Source organism: Haliaeetus leucocephalus, unplaced genomic scaffold, assembly GCF_000737465.1.
Source record: "Haliaeetus leucocephalus isolate CR32 unplaced genomic scaffold, Haliaeetus_leucocephalus-4.0 Scaffold802, whole genome shotgun sequence".
Taxonomy (NCBI): domain Eukaryota; kingdom Metazoa; phylum Chordata; class Aves; order Accipitriformes; family Accipitridae; genus Haliaeetus; species Haliaeetus leucocephalus.
The window spans coordinates 63,732-63,987 of NW_010973238.1; the positions used below are offsets into that span (position 1 = coordinate 63,732).

Genomic DNA, 256 nt, shown 5'->3' on the forward strand with positions numbered 1-256 from the left:
GCCCGCACGGCTCCGGGCCCGCGACCCGCCCGCAGGCTGAGGAGGGAGGACCGGCACCCCCGGCCCCGCCGCCGCCCTCTCCGTGCCCCCGCCGCCCCTACCTGGCCGCAGCGGCTCGGTGATGCTCAGCACCAGGAGGAAGAGGAGGAGGAAGGTGCCGCTGTCCGCCTTGGGCACCATTTATCCTCCGTTCATCCTCCCCCGGCGCAGCGCCACAAACCCGCGGGGAGGGACGCGAGGAGCGGCGGGAGGAGGG

The 256-nt window shown here is 75.8% G+C and overlaps 1 protein-coding gene across 2 annotated transcripts in view; it reads right to left on the reverse strand.

Moving 5' to 3' along the window:
• The window catches only part of DGCR2 (DiGeorge syndrome critical region gene 2), a 50,005-nt gene extending 49,757 nt beyond the window's left edge, over positions 1-248 (reverse strand). For both annotated transcript variants that reach the window (XM_010581604.1, XM_010581603.1), the window contains exon 1: positions 102-248. In XM_010581604.1, coding sequence (XP_010579906.1) covers positions 102-180 — 79 coding nt within the window. In that variant the 5' untranslated portion in view covers positions 181-248. The remainder of the gene's footprint in view (positions 1-101) is intronic.
• Positions 249-256: the final 8 nt, after the last annotated feature.